We start from the raw sequence: 19,591 nt of genomic DNA on the forward strand, positions 1-19,591 counted from the left end.
CAGATGGGGCTATCGTACACGAATCCTTCATGGTGCCAACTGAGATGGAGCCGTCGTACACGAATCCTTCATGGTGCCAACTGAGATGGAGCCGTCGTACACGAATCCTTCATGGTGCCAACTGAGATGGAGCCGTCGTACACGAAGCCTTCATAGTGCCAACTCAGATGGAGCTATCGTACACGAATCCTTCATGGTGCCAACTGAGATGGAGCCGTCGTACACGAAGCCTTCATAGTGCCAACTCAGATGGAGCTATCGTACACGAATCCTTCATGGTGCCAACTGAGATGGAGCAGTCATACAAGAAGCTCTCATTGCTAATATATACACAATGCAGCTTAGACTCTTTCATCAATACACACTACAATTTTAGAGTAATCTGTCCTAAAAATCATCTCACCACCACCAACAATTTTAATGGCACCACCACCAAATGTATTGGCCGTTGTATACTACAATGGAGTGATCGGGAGGAATGAGTGTGGAGTAACTTTTCAAACCCAACAAAAAAAAACCGTTCAAAGTTAATGTCAAAAGCACTTTTGCTCATTTAAAGAGGATAATAGAAGAGAAACTAGATTTAGGAGACAATAAGGTGGTCTCTGAGATAATCTACCGCCACCCAATGTTTGTTGGAGGTACTAGCGCATACTTTGAATAATTGCAAATCACAGACAACAAAGATGTTGATTTTATGTTTGACACTCACTGAAATTTTAAGTCACTTGGTGCCCTTGAGTTATTTGTTAATATTGCAAAAGGTAATCCATCTTCAAATATTCGTCAAACATCAAGAGTAAGTCAACAACCAAACACTCAACAAACATTCTTCTCACAATATTCAAACTATGAACACCCATCATCATCTAACCATGAATCACAACCAGCATCTACTTATGAACCCCCATCTTCATTTAACTATGTTCGTGAAACTATCGATCATAAGGAAGGAATGGCAAAGGGAGAATACAAGGTCGACCTACAAGCAAGGTGGTGTGACTGTGGAAAATTCCAAGCTCTACATATGCCATGTTCACATGTCATAGCTGCATGTTCGAGCTTCAGTCATGACTATTCTTCCTATATAGATCCAGTTTTCCGAAATGAGAGAGTATACGCTGTTTAGAACAGAAGTTTCAACCCTGTTCACCACCAGAGTTATTGGCCCCCGTATGTGGGATTTGTACTTTGCCCGAATTTGTCTACGCGAAGACCGAAAAAGGGTCGTCCAAATACCACTCGCATTAGGACCGAATTGGATGAAGTTGAAAAGGTTCCAAGAAAATATAAATTGTGTCGAGGCGAGGGTCATTATCGCACAAATTGCCCTAATTTTAATCTTGCACGTCAGTAGTACTTTTCATTGTAATATTTATCATTTTATATAATTATGTTGTTTTAATTTTTTTTAATGTATCAATCTATATTATTAAGTTATTTTATATTATTTATATTTAATAAATTATTTTAATAAATTTTCAGCAAAAAAATCAAACAAAAAGAATTAAAAGAAGCTAGTAGGATGGTGCCAACTGAGATGGAGCTACCCTAAAGGAGATATTAAATAATAAGCCAAAAAAAATTTAAAATAGAAAAAAAAAAAAAAAAAAAAAAGGAGGTAGGATGGCTCCATCTGAGATGGAGCTATCCTAAAGGATACATGGTGTCATCTCAGATGGAGCTATGTAAGGGAAAATGGCAAAGTAGGGCATATTAGACATTTTTTTTTCAAACTAGGGCACATTGGATATTTTTTTAGGTAACTAGGGCCTGCAAAAAAAAAAAAATTCAAACGGCGTGAATCGGCCTAATAAAAACAAGGCTAATGTTAACTTGTGCCCTCTAGCACATATGTTAAGATATTCATTATAGAAATACACATATCAAATGACGTGCATTCAGCATCTTAAAAGTTGTTATATTGTGTTTACTAATGTAAAATTGCTATATTTAGGTTGCTTAACCTGTGCTCTAAGGGCACATGTTAACATGACTCTAAAAACAAAAGTAAAAAGGATCATCCGATCCTTGTACTGTAGGATCTAGAAGATGACGTTACGTCCAACAAAACAAAACAATACAGTATATTTTCCCTCGTAATTGCCGCAAATCACAGGGGTATTACCGGCATTCCAACATGACAAACAAACAATGAGACAAGTAACAATGGCATAACAAGTAAATCCAACCACTCCACATGTTTTGTTTTTGGAGTTCATCACCAATTTACTATTCCATCTCCCAACAAAGAATCTTCAACTTCAACCCAAACCATCATTTCATTTTCATTTATTTCTTCAATTCTTCTTTCTTTGCACTTCCACAAACAACACACCACCAACTACTCTACTACTAGCCATGTGCCAAGTCACAACCAATTATTTCCCAATTTTACCTAATACTATACTCTGTCTCTGATCCATACATACACAAACTCACTAGTTCCTTAATTGGAATTAGAGTCAGCAAAACACAACTCAACCTTCCTTTTCATCCAATTGGTCACTTTCTTCAATATTGCTTTCTTCATCAACTAAATTCTCTGCCACCCCAGGTACTATAAACTTTAGCTTAAATTCTTTGTCCTTTATCTTCTAGTACTAGTATTTTTTTTACCCCACAGTTACCACTGCTTTGTATTTTAAATCTTACGGTATTTGCATAAATTTTACCAAGTTTTTTCTAGTAAAATTTATAAAGCAAGTCAACGCAGATGAATTAGTGTATGTTTGGATTGACTTTGACAAAATTACGATAATCCGTGATTTTGTAAAATTTTAAAGTGTAAATTTCATGAAAATTATAGTAATTGACCTTGATTTTACCACTCTTATTGCTAGTCCAAATATGCACTTATTAGTAATAGAGGATTTTTGTTTCTTCCATTTTCTACCACTATTACTCTAGGCATCAAACATTAGAGTAGTTGACCCTTTTTTCTATTTTCTTCCTTCAAACATTTATTTGGTACTTGGTTTCCTACTTGTCATTATCATTCTAGATGGCTCTAATCCAATTTGATTGGTTGATTATTATCACCCCAAAAAAATATTTATAAAATCATTTTTATTGGTGACTACTTTCTGTTATCTTCTGTACACTACTTTTTGATTTCGTTGACTTTTTTGTTTCTTTTGAAGTAGGTAGGTGTTTTTACCGTTCATTTTAACTCCTTTTAACATTTATATAGCTTAATTCAATTATATTCCATGTGTCTTTTTTTTAACCTTTATTGTGGAAATTTCTCTTTTCATTATGTATTTTATTAGTTTGCATATGAATTTGATTTGGTTTTTTAAAGAATTTTTCATGTTGGAGAGTGTTTGATTCTTGTCTGTAGAAAAGTGAGTTGACTTATGTAGCAATTGCTAAATTAAGGAGAATAAAATGAAAAGAAAAAACAAAATTTATTAGACAAAGAATTTCTTTTGTAAATGATCTTTGCTAAGCCTAAATTGGTTATTAATGTTCCTTCACTTTCTCAAAACTACTATTACTACTAGGGGTGTAAGTGGTTCAGACAAAACCAACGAAACCGAAAGTCCAAACCGAACCAAACCGAAAAAATATCCGACCTTATTTGGTTAGGTTTGAAACTGATCCGAACCAATCGAAACCGATCTAGTTTGGTTTGGTTCATGGTTTTTCATTTTGAGATCCGTGAAACCGATGAACCGATCCGATGATAACCACACTCCTTATTTTACTGATATTATCCTACCACACACAAACTTATGGTTAGGCCCAAAATTAAACATAAAATACTTTTTAATCCATTCACTTTCTCTCATCTTCACCTCATCAGTCAGACTCTTTCATTTCTACTAAAACAGAAAGCCTAGCCGTCAACCACATCAATTTCATGAAATTTCATGGCGACCATAATTTCATGATGTTTAAATTTTAAGATGTTTTAATTTCAGTTTGCATGGATTTGTTATTTTGACTATGTTTTAATTTTAGAATGTTCTTTTTGGAATTGTTGTGTTTGTTGATAAATGATGCATGTATGGATCATGAATGATTAAAATATTTGAGTTTGAATAAGTTGTTTTTGAAGAATGATGGATGAATGAATCTTGGATCTTATGTATGAAATATTGAGTAAGTTTAGTTATAAAAAGTTGTTTGAAAAATAGAGAACATGAAAAAACAAAATATGAAATACAATTATACAAAGTTGTATGAAATATTTTGTGAATTTTTTTTAAATAAACCGATCAACCGAACCAATCCAAACCGAACCAAACCGATTAGTTTGGTTCGGTTTCTTTTTTGAAAAACAGTGAAAACCGAACCAATCCAAACCGATGAAGGTTTCATTGGTTCGGACATTTTTTTGACTGAAAACCAATCCAATCCGAACCGTTACACCCCTAATTACTACAATTTGGAAAATTTCTATTTCTTTAGTGTTCCTATCTCAAAGGTTCGATGTAACCTTTATTTACGGGACCCTTATCTATTCAAAGATAATAAACATTTTTTTTGAAGGAAATTCAAAGATAATAAACATGTTAAATAAAGGCTAAAATATGGTATTGGTCCCTGCAAAATAGGTCAGTTTTGATTTTAGTCCCTGTAATTTTTTTTTATAGTTTTTGGTCCATGCAAAAATAGGTCAGTTTTAGTTTTAGTCCTTGCAAATTTTTTTATAGTTTTTGGTCCCTGCAAAAATAGGCCAGTTTTGGTTTTAGTCCCTGCAAAAAAATTTTTTATAGTTTTTGGTCCCTGCAAAATTTTTGTTTTTGGAAATAGTCCCTGACCCCAATTATGTGATGATTTGTCACTTTTGTGCATATGTGGCATATGTGCTTACTTAATAAAAAGAATATTATTTTTTATAATTTATATAGCAATAATTATTTTTTTATTAAAAAATAATAATAAAACAGATACAATAATTATTTTTTAATTTATAAAAGTGACAAATCATCACATAACTGGGGTCATGGGCTATTTTCAAAAACAAAATTTTTTGCAGGGACCAAAAACTATAAAAAAAGAATTGCATGGACTAAAACCAAAACTGACCTATTTTTGTAGGGACCAAAAACTATAAAAAAAAAATTACAGAGACTAAAACTAAAACTGACCTATTTTGCAGGGACCAATTCCATATTTTAGCCTTAAATAAATATACACGCACGGTCACATGCAAAACAAAGAAAACCATAGAAATCAATGACCATGTTTGTATTTATTTATCCCACTTTTTCTACCACTGTATACCAATACAATGTACTTATAATACTGTTTGTCTTTTCTCTGTGTGTGTGTCCTCACTGTCAAAAATTGACTATTCTCCAATCATCATCTTGTATTAAAATTTGGATTTTCTAACACTATTCTTTCAGAGATTTGCTAAAGAAAACTCTGTTGAAGGGGTGTGAGTTAGGATGTTAGAGAAAGTGAAAGAGTTTAACATGGACAAAGTTATTGAAGAATTTGAGTTAATTACTAAAGATGCAGAAAGGGTTCAGAGGGAAACACTCAAAAGAATTTTGGAAGTTAATGCATCAGCTGAATATTTGCAGAATTTTGGTCTTGATGGAAGAACTGATCTTGAGAGTTTCAAAGCTTGTATTCCACTAGCTACTCACAAAGACTTGGAACCTTTTATCTGTAGAATTCTTGATGGTGATGCTTCTCCCATTCTCACTGGAAAACCTATTACCACTATGTCTTTAAGGTGTTGTTTTGCTCTACTTTTCGTTTTTTCTTATTTTTTCCCCTTCATCTAATTAGTCCTTGAACTCATAAATTTTCGCTTTTTTGAACCGTACTCTTGCAGTTCTGGCACTACGCAAGGGAAGCCAAAATATATACCATGGAATGATGAATTGTTTGAAACCACAATGCAGATATATCGGACATCTTTTGCCTATAGGAACAGGTCTTCATCATCACTTCTTTTTCTTCTTTATTTCTGATATTTGTTGGGAAAAAATTTATGCACAGCTCCTTGTATACCATTTTTATTGTTCTTTATTCACAATTTGACACAACTATTTAATTTTATTTATTCTCCAATCATAGTTTAGTAGCCGATTGTATAAACAACGGAAAATGATGCGGCTAATGTGAAAAACATAGTACATAGTGTTTCACAATTTTGTGATCAAATTCATTCATAGCAGTACCACATAGCATGACTGATGAACAAAATTTAAATTTAAATTTAAGTGAAAAATTTAATCAACTGTCAAATGTTATAGTTGGTGAACACCATAAATAGTATCTATAGAATAGCACCTATGTTTTTTTCTTCTATTTTTTATTCTCATTTATTTTCTACCATGCCTTTTTGCTAATTGGAGTTGGGTTTGCGACGTAATTCCTTTCTGCAGAGAGTTTCCTATAAAAAATGGGAAGGCTTTAAACTTCATATACGGTAGCAAACAGTTCAAAACAAAAGGGGGTCTCATAGCTACAACTGCTACAAGCAACGTGTTTCGCAATCCATCTTACAAACATGCAATGAAGGCACTTAAATCGCAATGTTGCAGTCCAGATGAAGTGATATTTGGCGGTGATTTTTTCCAATCATTATATTGTCATCTATTATGCGGACTAATTTTCCGCGAGGAAGTTCAATTGGTATGTTCAACATTTGCACATAGCATTGTTCATGCTTTCAGAGCCTTTGAACAAGTTTGGGAAGAGCTTTGTAATGATATAAGAGAAGGTGTTCTTAGCAGCAGAGTCACCGTTCCCTCCATTCGAACTGCTATGTCTAAATTGCTCAAACCAAATCCAGAACTAGCTAACATAATCCACAAAAGATGTATAGGATTAAGCAACTGGTATGGTTTGATACCAGAGCTTTTTCCCAATGCAAAGTACATTTATGGCATTATGACAGGTTCTATGGAACCATATTTGGTAAAACTGAGGCACTATGCAGGAGTGCTACCTTTGTGTACTGCTGACTATGGAGCTTCTGAAGGGTGGATTGCTGCAAATGTTAACCCAAAAATTCCACCTGAATTGGCAACTTATGCTGTGCTTCCTCAAATTGGTTACTTTGAGTTCATTCCTCTCACACAGCTTGAGAATGAAAATACTTTCCTTTGTGTTAATCCTCAGCCGGTGGGACTCACTGAGGTTAAAGTTGGTGAAGAGTATGAAATTGTTATGACCACTCCAACAGGTAAGTACTCAATTATTGTCCGGTTAATTTACTTTTGTTTGGTACATTCACATTAACTGATGAATGAATCAGTACTACTACCAAGGACCACAGCTACTTTTTTCTTCATTCATACTGCGAATGTGATGCTGGCGGGCACATTGTGTAGTACTATAAAGAAAAACATAATAATAAGGCCACCAACACACTCTTTAACACAAGTTTCAACACATTTTTTTATTGGTTGAAATTCATAGGGGTTGTACCAAATATATATGTGACCCACATGATTTGGTGTGATCTATATGTGACCAATAAAAGAGAGTATGTTGAAACATGTGTGCTAAAGAGTGTGTTGAAAGTTGAAACATACTACGAATGTTACTTGCACTGTGGCGCATAGTATAAAACTTCCGGCATACTTATTTAGTTCTAATTTTGAGAGTTTTTAAAGTAGTTACGGATATGTGAAGGCAACAAATATTTTGACATCAATAGATGTGGGATATGTAGATTTTTTATTTGCTTATGCTGTTAACATTACTGTTATATTCATATCTAAAAAATTTAGATATATATTTCTCTTTCATTTTGAACGGTGAGAGATTATACTCTACTCTCTTACGTGTAAATCACTTAATCACACATGAGACGATCCATTTGCTTCCCTAGACCCGGTGGTCAATGGAGCCAAACCACAAACATTGTTTTGCTACTTACTATGAGTAGGTAGATTGTTAGTGCAAGTTTGGTACCATAAAACATTTCACAACTGGAATTTTTCTACTGTATATTTCGGAATATAAATTAAATGCTCTTGGCACCTTAGGTTACTTTTTTCATTTTGAATGAATAAGCAAAATGTGTTAATCACTATTCAAAGCATAAGAGATGCTTGAAGTTTAAGTAGGAAAGAAAAATAAAACCTTTTTGACCCCTAATGTTAAATGATGTAACAAATTGGACCTGAAGTAGCACAGTTAAGAGAGATCTATCTGATTGAACGATCCAGATTTAAAGCAGTTTAAATAATAAGAATAAACCAGTTTTAAATCTGTAATGATGTATGGATTTCCCTTTCAATTACGATTTTAACAAAAAGAAAATATTTATAATGCTTCTGGAAAATTATGACACGTGCTTACTTTGTGGATGTATTTTATTATGCTTGGTGGTTTGACCATCTTTGGGACCAAATTAGACAAGTTTATTCATACTGATTGAATGCTTTTGAAAGTTGTATCATACCTAATAAGATTAAAATATAGCAAGTGTCAATAGTATAATCTTGCAAGTTGCAGACAGACTTGTCTATAGTTATTTAATCGAGCTTTTCTTGGAGTTGAAATTGGTTGTGCCTTGACCTCATCTGCTATGTCCTTTTCAACTTTGGTTCCATGATTCATGGCACTTTTATAATGTAGTAGTACTGTATTGTATGTATTCTGTATTGTTGATATAACCTATGCCAAGGACACATCATAATTTCATGAAATTTCAATTGTGTTTTTATAAGCAATTAAGTAATAAATATTCTTGGTATAAAGATTTTAAAGATTTTCAGCAAAGTCTCATTGGTGAAATAATGAAGTATAATCTGTATTGAATGTGCACGATATAGATGAATTGACTATATGATCCAATTCAAATATTCATTAAGAAAAAATAGTGCTGAAGTGAACATTAATCATTTCACCTTTGTGACTAAATTTCAGGTTTATACAGGTATAGGCTAGGGGATGTGGTAAAAGTTATGGGATTCCATAACTCAACTCCAGAACTAAAGTTTATTCGTAGGAGTAGTCTTCTGCTAAACATTAACATTGACAAGAACACAGAGAAAGATTTACAGTTAGCCGTGGAAGCAGCGGCAAAATTATTAGTAGAAGAGAAATTGGAAGTTGTTGAGTTCACAAGCCATGTTGATTTATCCAAAGAACCAGGGAACTACGTAATCTTCTGGGAAATCAGTGGGGAAGCAAGTGAAGAAGTGTTGAGTGAATGCTGCAACTGTTTGGACAAGTCTTTTGTCGATGCAGGCTACACTAGTTCTCGTAAAGTCAACTCTATTGGAGCCTTAGAACTTCGGGTTGTTAGGAAAGGAACATTTCAAAAGATTCTTGATCATTACCTTGGATTAGGAACAGCTGTTAGTCAGTATAAAACACCAAGATGTGTAGGTCCTACACACAACATTGTGTTGCAAATATTGAGTGAAAATGTTGTCAAGAGCTATCACAGTACTGCATTCAATTGAACAATAATAACAATTGACATTGGTAATAGTCTGTAATCTATAAAGTTGCCTTAGTTTTAGTTAAAAAAAAAATTTATCATTAATACTGAAGCTTGAATACTGGGATATAGATCTTGTGTATTGTTGAAATAAATAGTACAGTAAAAGGTTTACCGTGAAGTATAAGAGATCATTGTGGTCGCTCTGTAAAAGGTTTTTGGCAGAATCTAGCAACCAGAAACACCTTACTTACTTGCTGAGTTATGAAGTTTTTTCTTTAGTTGTCAAATGGCTGGAGAAAAGGATCTTACTCATGTCATCCTAAAAATTGATTCAACTCATGTTGTTAATATGATCCACAATCGGTTTATTCCTATCCTCCATCGTTCGCCTCTTCTTCAGGAGGTCCTTTTCTTATCCACCTCCTAGGTTGGACTATTCAGGTTAATCGCATTCATCGGAAAACAAACTCATGTGTCGATGCCCTTGCTATTAGAGGCCATGACGTCGATTTCTCGCTTGTTATGAAAAATGTTGTTCCTACTATTGTTAATATTCTTCTTGACATAATCCAAATATATATATATATATATATATATATATATATATATATATATATATATATATATATATATATATATATATATATATATATTCTTGACAAGGACTTAAGGGGAGGTTGTTCCTTTATAGTCATGCCTTAGCGTGCTCTTTTTCTTTTTCCTTTTATATATAGAAAAAAGGTCCAAAATTAGTTTATTGGGAGTAATTAACACATGAATTCTTTTATGTATCAAAATTGGATGACATCCAATTTTTTATTTTTTCATTTTATCAAAATTGTGATTAATTCTCTTTTTGTCTTAAGAAATAAAAGGAAAATTATATTATTCTATTTTTTTAGCATAAAGAAAATATAAATGTTCTATATAAAAAAAAATCTTGCTTAAACATACACGATAATCTATTCTATTAATAAAAGTTGCCCCAAGCAATGTTTGTCGCCCTAATTTGAGTGTTGCCCTAATGATGATAATTACTAATTTACCCTAATCTAAAACTTTAATTATTAAATTATTAAAAACAATAAAGAAAAAATAATCGTTTGCATCTATTTCATTGTTTCCGCTAAACCCTAACAAGCAGAATAAGTTGTTGCTAAACCGTTTCCCTCTGTTTCCGCTACCAAATAAGATGTTTCCCCCAAACCCTAACAAGAAAAATTAGTTGTTTCCCCGAAACCCTAACAAGAATATGCCGCACAGATAAACATCACAACAAAAAAAAAAACGCAAAAATCTCAAATTATTAATCCTTTTCTGCTCGCAAATCAGCTGTTTCCGCTAAACCCTAACAGAAATATTCGTTTTCATCTGTTTCCCCTACCATATAAGTTGTTTCGCTAACAGATAAACATGACAGAAAAAAAAAAACGCAAATAAAGTCGTTTTCATCTCAAATTATTGTTTTTGCTCGACTTTGTTTCCTAATTTATTTCCAAACAACAACGACCTAACTATCTCCTACTTCACAAATAAAGTCGCAATTCAAATAAAAGAGTTGCTTCTTATATTCTTTCCACCCCAAAAATCCTTTCTCCTTTTCTTGACTTATGGCTGGAACAAACATCGAAACTCTCCTCTCCTATCACTGCCTAACTGGTAATTACTTCGCAGCACATATTTATGTGATTGTTTTTTGCTGATGATTGTGTTATTTTTGTTTCCTTACAGTTTATGCATAACCAATATTTCACTTTCGTCCATTGACAGCTCCTCTCTTAACAAACCCAGATTCAGAGTATGACAAGGCAATCAACAAGCTACAAATCAAATACAGAACATACATCGTCGACTATGACGTCGAAACTGTGAGTGTCCTTTCCTTTTCGTTCAGCTATCCTTTTCCTTGAATTGTATGACATTCTTTCATTACAACGTGTTCCACTTCTATATTTTTGGTCTCTTTTTTGATCTCTTAATAATAAGTCTTTCCATGCTTCATTTTAATATATATGCTTCATTTTTTTCATTTAAATAGTGTATGGCATTCTTTTCATTACAACGTGTTCACACTCTTTCCATGCTTCATTTTAATATATATGAGCATATATAACTCTAATTGTAGTCACCCAAAATACACTATTTTCTGTTTCTGTTTTACTTTCATATTTGTGTTTCCTTTCACCCAAAATACACTATTTTCTGTTTCTGTTTTACTTTCATATTTGCGTTTCCTTTCATGACTGATGTACAGCTTTAGGTTTTTAGACTTTTTTTTCTTCTGATTTTGCTTATTATCTTTGTTCGTACTTTGAGATATCATTTTCCTTTTCTGTGACTATTTGCTTGCATATAATCTTCCTTGGGTTTGGGTGAATATACTCCAAGAGATAGGGTTAACAACGACAAAATATATTAATTAGTGCATAATTTTGAATTACTTAATTAACCTGTTATAAATTATGAGAATCAGACTCTTTTCTGTTTCTGTTTTAATACACTATTTTCTATTTATGTTTTAATTGGTACCTATATAAGAACTTTTTTTTTTCATGGCTGATGTAGAACATTAGGTTTTTAGACTTTTTTTTTTTTTTTTTCTGATTTTGCTTATTATTTTTGTTCTTCCATACACATATAATTTTTATGTTGTTTGCTTCTTATACCCACTGCAATCAAAATGATATGTTATTTGCTTATTATTAGAGTGCCGAATCCATAGTGTTATTTGCTTATTAATTTTTTGTTGTATTGATTCGGTCTGTTATTTGATTTCAACCTATTGTTTACGGAAATCATAGTGTTATATATTTGTCTTCCTAATTTAAGACAACCATCCAACTGGTTGCTAATGATTTTGTTGTTTCACCAGGGTGCCGTATGCTTGCCGAGAATGTTTGGCGGTGATTTTGGAGATCAAATTGGACGCTTTGTAACATTGACTGATCCAAAGGGCAATAAATTTGAGGTGTTGGTCGATGCCATCAATGGTAACTTTTTTTTAACAAAGGGCTGGAAAGCAATTCGCGACTTTTATGGTCTTGATCTAGGGGCGTGGGTTACTCTAATTTTTGTTGATGCTGGACGATTTGATATGAAGCTCACTGATAGGTTTCACAACACTATCAAGTATCCCATTTTTGATCCACCCATGAATTTCCTTATTGATAAAACTAATGTGCCCACAACTTTCAACCAGCATCTGCAGCCGAGAACATCTATTCTCTGTTATCGTCACAATATTAGTGATATGATTATAAGCTTCGAAAAAAAATTATCTCACTATGATGTGACAAGGGGTGCTTTGGTACGATCCACTATTACTATAAACTTCATTTTGTTTTTAGTTTTTCATTTACTATGTGTAAATTCCTTGCATCTTTGGTTTTTGCAGATTCTCATTTACACTGAAAATATTGCTCAAATGCTGGATACTTCTGCTACCAATGTGAAGTTTGTGGATGATTGCGGTAACGTATGGGACTGTGACCTAATTTTTGGTACTCTTCCTTACGAACACTGCAGGATGGGTGGGCAGTGGAAGAGGTTTGTGGAGGCTCGAAGGCTGCGTGAAGGTGTCAAAATCAGATTGGGAGCTCTAAAGGCAGGAATGAATGAGTTAATTTATCTTGATGTTGTTTACAATTAGACAATGTTTATTTAATTGCTTGAGAACCTTGGAAACAATTTCTTTTGGCAGATCTACCATGTTATTTTAATTGCTTCGGAACCTTGCAAACATTTGCTTCTATCGGATCCTTATATTTTCCATGTTCCAAACACTATCTTTTATGTTCTTGCTGCTTAGCAAAGTATCTGCTTTTTGGTGGCAAAATATTGTTCATAATGACACACCCCTATGTGCTATGCACATATTATTTTCATGTATGCATTTTGGACTCAAAATTTGTTGTGTTCTTAATATTTATGAAAGATGGTGGTTTTTGGTTTTATTGAAAATACGTCATTTTAAAAAACCGGAGCACATGTTTTTTGAAACAGAAAGACAAGGATGCGCAATGGTTTTGCTCTCTTTGAAATTCATTAAAACTATCTTTGTTTGGTTGTCTCCAAAACATTTTCAGATCATGGTTTGTTTATAAGTTTTATTTAGTGCCCTCCAATTGAATCACACACAACAAAAATCAAACCATTCCTATGCTATATACTATATATATATTTAGTCTGTTTTAATAGTAAACTTTCTTTTTCAATATAGAACATGCTTAATTAACAACTCTCAAATATAAAACATAAATAATATATTCGAAAATTCTTGGTGAGAACAAACTTATGAAATTAAACAATCCATTACACTACATATTGTCGAAAAATAAATTGAAATCTCGCTGCACATTTTCTCCCCCTACGTTTTCTTCTCATGTTGAAATATATTGAAATCACTTAATTATAATATTTAACTAATTCAGAATGCGTTTTTTTCTAATGTTTCTAACTGTTCCTATTTTTTCTTCTGATGCAAACTGTTGCTGACTCACAAAATCCCATGCTTTTTCTTCTCATGATTTGCTTTTTCTTCTCATGATTTTGTTTTGGAGGATAATATCAAAATGAAAAAGACATTCGCTGCAATCCTTTCCTCCTTATAACTTCTGATACAGTTTGTTCCTAACTAACAACATGTGCTATTCTTCCTGATTTTTTGTTAAGAAATAATAGTGAAATTAGGAAATCATCGTTGGACCTGATTTTTTGTCAAGAGATAATAACAAAATGCAACGATTGTAAAGTTGGGAAGCATCAAACATATCCTTTCATAATCCATCAAACCCTACTCGGCAGTTTTTATATAAATAGATACATCAAAACCACCTAGCAGATTCACAGCATATCGTTCACAACATATTTGCTTCTAAACAACCATCTTCCTTTCTTGAGAAACATCCAAACAACAATGTCTATCGTATACACCCCACTGTCAGCTATTTCTGGAGGCAAAAGGAACCTGAAGATGTGTGTGCGGGTTGCTCATATTTGGTTAATTCCAGAAAAAAACGTTCCAACTAACATCATTTTCATGAACATGCTGCTGGTTGATGCAAAGGTTTGTCCAATTTTTCAATGTATTTTTAAAATTAACCACAATAAGTGAGATATGTGAACCTCAAAGAATTCAAACCGTATGAACAGAAGTTATTAATTCAGTCAAAAAAAATTAATCAGTGAGATATTAGCTTATAAAAAAAATAGTCAGATATATTTATAGATTTGTTGTCATTAAATTTATATGTTTGCTACCTCCATGTAATTTATATGTTGTTATTATTTTTGCTTTCAATAACTTGCTTTTAATTAGAAGTATATTATGCCTACCTATCAATTTAACAGAGGCACAATTTATTTATCTTATGTAGTTTGGTAGTCGACAATTTTGGTAAAAGGATTAGAAGTGTTGGATACTTAATTATCATGATTTTCTGCTCTCTTAATTAACAACAAAAGATAGTGACAGAAAAAAATATATAGCTAAAGATGTTAAAAGCAGGAAATACTTATGTTTTGATATTTAATATAGGAAACCCTTCTATTTTAAGCTTGAAAGATATTAAAAGGCCCGTTTTATTTTTTTAGGTGTAATAGAACATGTATATAGCTAACAGTAGCATATAAGGTTGTGTAATATTGCAATAGTGTTCTTATGTGAATTAACCTAGGGGTCTTAGGGTTCAGACTTATGGAAAGATAATTCCAATAACACTAGGCCATGAAATTGTCACACAAATTATCCTTCTGTATGTTGAGTTGCAAGCCAATAATATAGCACACGTCAATGCAAGCCAAGACAGTTTTGTGTTGTCAAACCTTTGTTCATCTTTGATATGTTTTTTGATTTTTGTTCCTAATGTTTGTCCTTGATTGTGTTTGTGGTTCTTATCGTATTTCATAGTTGATAGTGCATGCAGCTTAGCCTGTTTCATATTTGAAAGTGCCTGCAATATTTGATAGTTGATAGTGCCTGCAACTTATGCATCTGTTTGGTTTAGCCTCTTTTAGATGTCTTGACATAGTTGAGTACTGATTTCCAAATTGTATGTATAATTCATGTGTCGCACCATTTCTGTTTCTAATAAACACTTCTGCATTCTGTAACCAAACTAAAAATGAGATTCTCTTGCGATTGTTTTATCAATAGAAGCACCTGACACTCACTTCTGTGTATGCATCAATTGCTTCTGTTCTTGATCTCGGCCAATTTAGTGGACAGTCATTTCTGTGTATGCATCCCTAATTGTGAAATTAAAAATACTATTTTATTTGCATATCATTAAAACACATAATTACAAGTCAATATAAGATTCAGGTGAAATTGTGGAGGGTGTTGTGTCATGGTAATTTTTTTTTGTAATGAGTGTCATGTTAAATCTAATAATAAGTCTGACCTCATTCTATCTGCAAACCAGTTGCTCAAATAATAACAACATATTTGTTTGCCACGAAAATGTCACATAAATAGAAGAAAAAAAAAACCAATAACATCATATAGTTCCTTTCTACCATATAGTCATTTTACTCATAATTCCAAAAATAGTAGAATCATTACCCATTCGTGGTAAAATTGAGCACAAAATCTGTTAGTTTATAAAAACATTTAAGGATTGACATGTTTGAATTTTTATTTTTTTGATAATTTTTATATGTTTCAATTGTTATTATTGTTGGTATTATTTTGTACTAAACCATTGATCTTCTAATCCCTTAAAAGACGTTTTGTTTTTAATTATATTAGTCACTACGCAAATTACTAGCTCAATTGTTATGAAACTTTTTAAAGTTAAAATAATACAAGAAATGTTTTAGGAACGTCTGCACCATATAGGCCACGAAATTGTGTAATAGGGCAATTATGTTTCCTTTCTATCGTATAGTACTCTACTCTTTTAATTTTTAATTTTTTTTTATAAATAGTATCACTTTACATAGTTAGTTAGAGCAATGAAAATGTGAAATTTTTGGTACGGTTTACTTATTTTTTTTCCTTTCTATTTTACATGGAATTGTCAACGTGCCTCTATTAAATTAATTTATTAGTTTATTCAACCACGTACTTACTGCTTTTGTTGTCATCTATAGGGTGGACGTATCCACGCCACGGTCAGAAAGGATTTGGTGCCAAAGTTCAGGTCAATGGTTGAGGAAGGTGGTACATATGAGCTTCACAATGCAATCGTCGGTTTTAATGAAGGGAAATATAAGCTAACTTCGCACAAACACAAACTTAGTATGCTGCACAACTCAAGTTTTACCAAAAAAGACTTGCCTACTATTCCTATCAATGTTTTTGAGTTCGTTTCATTCAATGAAATTCTCTCTTCAACTGTCCAGGACACAACTGTTGGTAAGACTTCGATCATGAATGTGTGATGTGCATTACTTATGACTTTATACACTACTTCAGAAAATACTGACAGTTGTTTTTGATTTTCTATACATTATATCAGATGTTATTGGTCATGTAATTGAAAAGGGTGATTTAAGGGAGACTGAATACGAGGGCAGGAAGAGCAAAGTGATTGATCTCACTTTGCAAGATTTAGAGTGAGCTTTATCTTTTTATTTGTGCCTCTTACATGTAATACAATTTTGATAGAAATTGTGTGGATTCATTGACTGTTACCTAATTTTTTATTGCAGAAACAATCGTTTGCATTGCTCTCTTTGGGCTGAACATGCTGACAAAATTGTCAGTTGTTTTGTTAACCACGACAACTCTTCGCCTGTTGTATTGATTTTGCAGTTTTGCAAGACACGCAAATATATGGGTATTTCTTGGTTTTTGGTTTCTACTTTTTATTAATATCCACGCATGAAATTGGAAATAATGTTCACTTGATGATCAATTTGTTCAAACTAGGTTCAATGGGAATTGCTAATGCGTTTTTTGGGACTAAGCTCATAATTAATGGCGATTTACCTGATGTTGCTGCTTACATGGAAGGGTAATCATTTACGTTTTTATATAGATCAGAAACTAAAAATTTATGATTGGTGTGAAAGTGTTTTGTAAGACTACCTATATTTTAATTACTACAACAACGAAACCTTTTGCTTCATGAGTTTTGTTCTTTAAATGACATTTGTATACTTTTATCAGCATGAAGAATGCATCAGTCCAATTGACTCAAAGTGTTAGCCAGATTTCCGCAAACAGCTCTGTATCTCTGTCAGATGACTTGCTAAACACACAGAGAATGACGATCGAAAGTATGATCGAGTCAACTCAGGTAACAGTCTTTTAGTAAATTTTTAGTTATTGATATTGATTACTCATTGATATTTATGTTCAAGATTTATATGTAAAAGGCGGTGGAATTTCTACAGGTGTGTCAAGGTTCGGTACTTGCCACTATATGTGAGATCGAAACTGGAGTTGAGTGGTACTTTCGGTCATGCACCGAGTGTGCTTCACTGGTCACTGTTGATAATGGAATGCTCAGTTGTCGTAGGTGCAAAATTTGCAAAGGCGCTGTACCTAGGTATCTCAATCTTATCCGAATATAATTTTTGATTTTTTTATACATAGTAGTCTATTGATACCGTTAATTATTTGTTAGGTTCAAGCTGCATGTCATTGTGATGGACGATACAGGGTCCACTACCTTTGTCCTGTTTGATCGACAGGTGACACAATTTATTGGGCGTACCGTCGAAGACTTAATCAAAGAACATGATAAGGTAGTGGATAGATACATGTACTACATAGGAGCATTTTTTTTTTCACAGAATTCTCAACTAACATCTTCCAATCTTTCAACAGGGAGAAGGTGCCAGTGAGTATCCTACTGATTTTGATGTGCTCATTGACAAGCAAGTTCTTTTCAAGGTTGAGGTTGGTGAAGGAAATATCCTAAAGAAGTATAGGAATTATGCCGTTAAGAAGGCATCTGATGATGTTGGTGTCATTGAACAATTCATGTCTAAGTATAATTTAGAGGTAGTTCATATGTGATATTACAATCTAATAATTGTTTTAGATTAATGTTTATAAGGAAATCATCCTATAACATTCTATGACTGATTTGTTCTTTTGTTGGTGTATGTGTGATAGAAGCCCGACGATGGACCAGGTGAAGAGCCAAGTGTGGATGGTGTTGCTGCGAACAATAATAATGTTCAGATGGTACTTGATTGATCAGTTACTAATTAAATGCATAAAATTTAATCTATGCGACATTTAAACTAAATTTTTTATGCAAATGTCTGCAGGATTTGCAGGAGGTTCAGGACTCATGCAGCAATACCTATGTGATTGACACACCAACCAGGAAGACAACTCTCAAGAGGTCCTCTGATAGCATTGAATCTGTGGCTGTTGAACATGGTGAAGCTGGTCAGGCATCAGTTACAAAACCGAACAGGTCTGTTCGTGTCAAGATTGAACCTAAAGACACTTAAGCTGTTGGACTTGCTCGAATGCTGGAACTATCTGCTTTGTTATCTACTTTATTCAGTGTCCATGAATCAGACTTTTTAGATTCCGTGTTTTTCCTTTCTGTTTTAAAAATTTGGTTTATATATTTTTTTCATCGTATTTTTGTGTTGGCTGTACTTGCTTAGCTCTGCAAACTTTTAGCAGTACACCTAAATAAAGTTTTGGTTTAAACATGAAGTGCTTTAAATCTAATGTGTCCGGCCTGTAAATTTGTTGGCTGCAACCACTATTTTTTCAATCCACAATTTAGTTCCGGCTTACATGTTAACAACTCTTATTTTATGTGAATAATAACATGTTCCAATGCGGAATTAGTGTGCTATTTATTATATATATATATATATATATATATATATATATATATATATATATATATATATATTTGATTTAGGTTTCTTTGACACACTCTTATAGTGTGAATATGAGTTTGTTTACAAATAGCACGCTGCATAAATGAATGACGTTCTGTCAAAAATTGGACTTCATAGATATTGAATATATTTTCTAACTAGCAAATCACCAAAAATCATCCTAATGCAGGTACTCTATAATTAGAACTACTATTTCATTTTTATACATTACCAATGTACCACTAATACAGTACCATAGTGGAAAATCTCAAAATGGTGGTGCCATTAAGGTATAAAATGACTTCCCTGTCTTCTTAGCTCAACAAAGTTGTGGAAGCCACCAACAAAAACCAAACAGCTTCCTAGCCAGCAAACAACCAATAGCAGAACACAAGCAGCACCTGCATAAACAGACAG

At 33.0% G+C, this 19,591-nt stretch overlaps 3 protein-coding genes across 4 annotated transcripts; all 3 read left to right on the forward strand.

Annotated features, from left to right (window-relative positions):
- Window positions 1–2,207: 2,207 nt before the first annotated feature.
- LOC146911662 (jasmonoyl--L-amino acid synthetase JAR4-like) lies at window positions 2,208–9,420 on the forward strand. Of its 2 annotated transcripts, none has more exons than XM_085726156.1 (5): window positions 2,208–2,557; window positions 5,361–5,695; window positions 5,798–5,899; window positions 6,354–7,156; window positions 8,851–9,420. In XM_085726156.1, the coding sequence occupies exons 2-5, from the start codon at window positions 5,403–5,405 to the stop codon at window positions 9,390–9,392; spliced, it is 1,740 nt and encodes a 579-aa protein (XP_085582282.1). In that variant the 5' UTR covers window positions 2,208–2,557; window positions 5,361–5,402; the 3' UTR covers window positions 9,393–9,420. The 2 variants fall into 2 exon arrangements, with proteins under 2 accessions (XP_085582282.1, XP_085582283.1); XM_085726157.1 differs by having other exon boundaries at window positions 5,541–5,695.
- A 1,563-nt stretch (window positions 9,421–10,983) lies between these two features.
- LOC146911663 (uncharacterized) lies at window positions 10,984–13,041 on the forward strand. Its single transcript, XM_085725518.1, has 4 exons — window positions 10,984–11,032; window positions 11,144–11,241; window positions 12,246–12,680; window positions 12,768–13,041. Exons 1-4 carry the CDS (start codon window positions 10,984–10,986, stop codon window positions 13,020–13,022), a joined length of 837 nt encoding a protein of 278 aa, XP_085581644.1. The 3' UTR covers window positions 13,023–13,041.
- A 1,247-nt stretch (window positions 13,042–14,288) lies between these two features.
- On the forward strand, window positions 14,289–18,787 carry LOC146911664 (replication protein A 70 kDa DNA-binding subunit B-like). Its single transcript, XM_085725517.1, has 11 exons — window positions 14,289–14,438; window positions 16,466–16,730; window positions 16,834–16,930; window positions 17,027–17,154; window positions 17,247–17,331; window positions 17,487–17,616; window positions 17,714–17,868; window positions 17,947–18,067; window positions 18,150–18,326; window positions 18,441–18,512; window positions 18,599–18,787. The coding sequence occupies exons 1-11, from the start codon at window positions 14,289–14,291 to the stop codon at window positions 18,785–18,787; spliced, it is 1,569 nt and encodes a 522-aa protein (XP_085581643.1).
- Window positions 18,788–19,591: the final 804 nt, after the last annotated feature.

Source organism: Medicago sativa, chromosome 7, assembly GCF_051527215.1.
Source record: "Medicago sativa cultivar Bolivia chromosome 7, Bolivia_mono, whole genome shotgun sequence".
NCBI lineage: Eukaryota > Viridiplantae > Streptophyta > Magnoliopsida > Fabales > Fabaceae > Medicago > Medicago sativa.